The sequence below is a fragment of the Penaeus japonicus genome, unplaced genomic scaffold (assembly GCF_977035675.1).
Source record: "Penaeus japonicus unplaced genomic scaffold, GWHDUDI00000001_assembly GWHDUDI00000020, whole genome shotgun sequence".
In the NCBI taxonomy this organism is placed as follows: Eukaryota; Metazoa; Arthropoda; class Malacostraca; order Decapoda; family Penaeidae; genus Penaeus; species Penaeus japonicus.
In genome coordinates, this window is record NW_028234422.1 from 11,382,066 (window position 1) to 11,384,565 (window position 2,500).

General features: G+C 41.9%; 1 protein-coding gene across 1 annotated transcript in view; it reads left to right on the forward strand.

The window, feature by feature from the left end:
• The window catches only part of LOC122250230 (glutamate receptor ionotropic, delta-2-like), a 20,992-nt gene that overhangs the window by 7,764 nt on the left and 10,728 nt on the right, over nt 1–2,500 (forward strand). Inside the window, exons 4-7 of the mRNA XM_086547830.1 lie at nt 1–130; nt 329–411; nt 559–680; nt 965–1,155. The exon at nt 1–130 is cut by the window's left edge and continues 29 nt beyond it. Coding sequence (XP_086403956.1) covers nt 1–130; nt 329–411; nt 559–680; nt 965–1,155 — 526 coding nt within the window. The remainder of the gene's footprint in view (nt 131–328; nt 412–558; nt 681–964; nt 1,156–2,500) is intronic.

Consider the following 2,500-nt stretch of genomic DNA (forward strand, 5'->3'; position numbering starts at 1 on the left):
CATGACCTACGACCGCTTTAAGGCCGTGGACATCAGCGAGTACCTGTACCTGGATGAGTCTTCGGCAGCGTACGTGAGGCCGATGGCTGAGTCCCACATCGATGGCTTCCTTAGGCCGTTCACCTTATGGGTCAGTCCTCGTGTGTGTCTGGGGGGGGGGGGGGGGAGGGTAAGGGGGGGAGGGGGCGGTGTTTGTGTGCCTGGGTCAGGGTTTGTATGACGTATGGATCTTTCAGTTATGATTGCTTTTATATCTTTTATATCTTTCAGAAGTATGAGCTCTATGTCTCTATGTTATTCTTTTATACGGACCATGACCTTTTCGCAGATATGGATGTGCATACTGGCAATGATGTGTGTAACAACAATGGGTATTATCCTTGTCCATGCTGGATACAATCACCTGATACAGTAAGGACAAGTATTACTTTGGTATCTTGTAATATATTGTTATATAGGCAAAGAGCATCACAAATAAAGGTCTCAAATGACATAGTAATCAATAAGACTGACTTTCCGTTCAAAATGAGACTTACCAAAAACCGCTTTAACTTCTAGAGTTGATGAGGTGAATGTACGCCCAGTCTGCTCTGATAATACGAAGGCCCGCCAATGTAATGAGCAACTGCATGTCATCAAGAGCTCTGTGATGTGGACCGTCTGTACTTTGCTGGCACAGTGTGAGTTTTTGTTTTCTATTTTGCCTTATTATGCAGAATTTAAGGACTAGTTGAATTCACCAGTAGCATTTTTTGGTTTAATTTCTGCTAAATGCATCTAACATAGGAAACTATGTTACTGTTTTTTTCTTCTTGTTGTTATATCGAAAGTGCTTTAGATGAATTCGGTATGATCTTGCAAAGAATACTCTCTCTCTCTCTCTCTCTCTCTCTCTCTCTCTCTCTCTCTCTCTCTCTCTCTCTCTCTCTCTCTCCCACAGCCGTTCTAAAGCCCCCTCGCGGAGACTCCGTCAGGCTGGTGTCCGGCCTGTGGCTCCTCGGCTGCCTCATCCTGGCCACCGTCTACCGCTCCAACCTCAAGGCCATGCTCATCCTGCCCAGGGTCAGCGTGCCCTTCGACAGCCTGGAGGAACTGGTGGACACGGACCTCCCGGTTTGGGTCGCCACTTCGTCGGCGCTGCATAATGCTGCTGCGGTGAGTTGGGGGGGGGGGGGAATCTGAACAGTGCCGAAGTTGAAATGATGAAGAAAAAATCTCATGTCTTTCTCTATAAAGGTTATGTAGAATGTATAGTTCCATTCTGTATAGTAAAGTTTGTTTATATGTATATCCTTTCTCTCTTTCTTTCTTGGGTCGTTGCCGAACTATTGTCCTGGATTGCGCAAAGAGAGCGTGACTTATTAACTGGTATTTCCCTCCCTTTTTGAATAATGGCCAACTAACTACTAGAGGAATTCGGGCAGGAGGACTAGTTCCTATATACATTATTGTACAAGAGCAAGTGGGAGTATTTTGAGTCCTCTAAACATTTTCTGAGGAGTATCTTTAGTCTAGATACATGTCTCTATTCTATTCATATTTCTATCACACCTTTCGTGTTGCTAAACGAAATGTCATGGATTGCTATAAGGCAAGGAAAAGGTCGAATCAAAGTGTTGCCAGGGAAACAATCAAATCAATCATTCAGTTGATATAAAGAACTTGCTATATGTAGTAGGCAATTATTTTCAGGGTGTGTAAAAGTGTATGTAGGATGTAGGTGTACAAAAAAATGTCCTTCATATTCATGTATATACATATAGATGTACATGTGTGCATCCCTTCTCAACTATCACTCCTATCGTTTCTTCTACCAATACTATCGGGAGCAATAATATTGAAGAAACGAATGCCAGTGGATGATTTTACTCGGTGTACACACTACTCGATGTACACACTACTCGATGTACACACTACTCGATGTACACACTACTCGATGTACACACTACTCGATGTACACACTACTCCGATGTACACACTACTCGATGTACACACTACTCCGACTATGCATGAAGAAAGAATATCGGTGGAGTAAACGTCTTCCGACCTCCCTTTGGTCTTGCTTTTGTAATACCGTGTATGGGAAAGTACGACAGTATATAGTTTTGCCATAGACAGGATTACTAGCAATTCATGCAAGCAATCCAGATAGTTTCCAGCATCTTCGATTTCCAATAAACTTTCAAATTGCAACCTTTTTTTTAAATCTATAAATAACACATTATTGTATACAACCTATCTGAATAACATATATCTAGGTAACCATACATATACTCAAAGGAGTGTATATACATGACAGAACAATATGTAAATGTTGAGAAGGCATCCGCGCTTCCGCCACAGACATCAAGCCCAGGTATAGGCCAGAAAACACCTACTCGTTTGATCTGGCAATATATATAGAAAGATAAGACACACTGATTTTTTTTTTCATTTATTTTTTTTTTATTATTTTTTTTTTTTGTGTGTCCTTTGCAATGGCGCGGAGTCCTCGGCGATC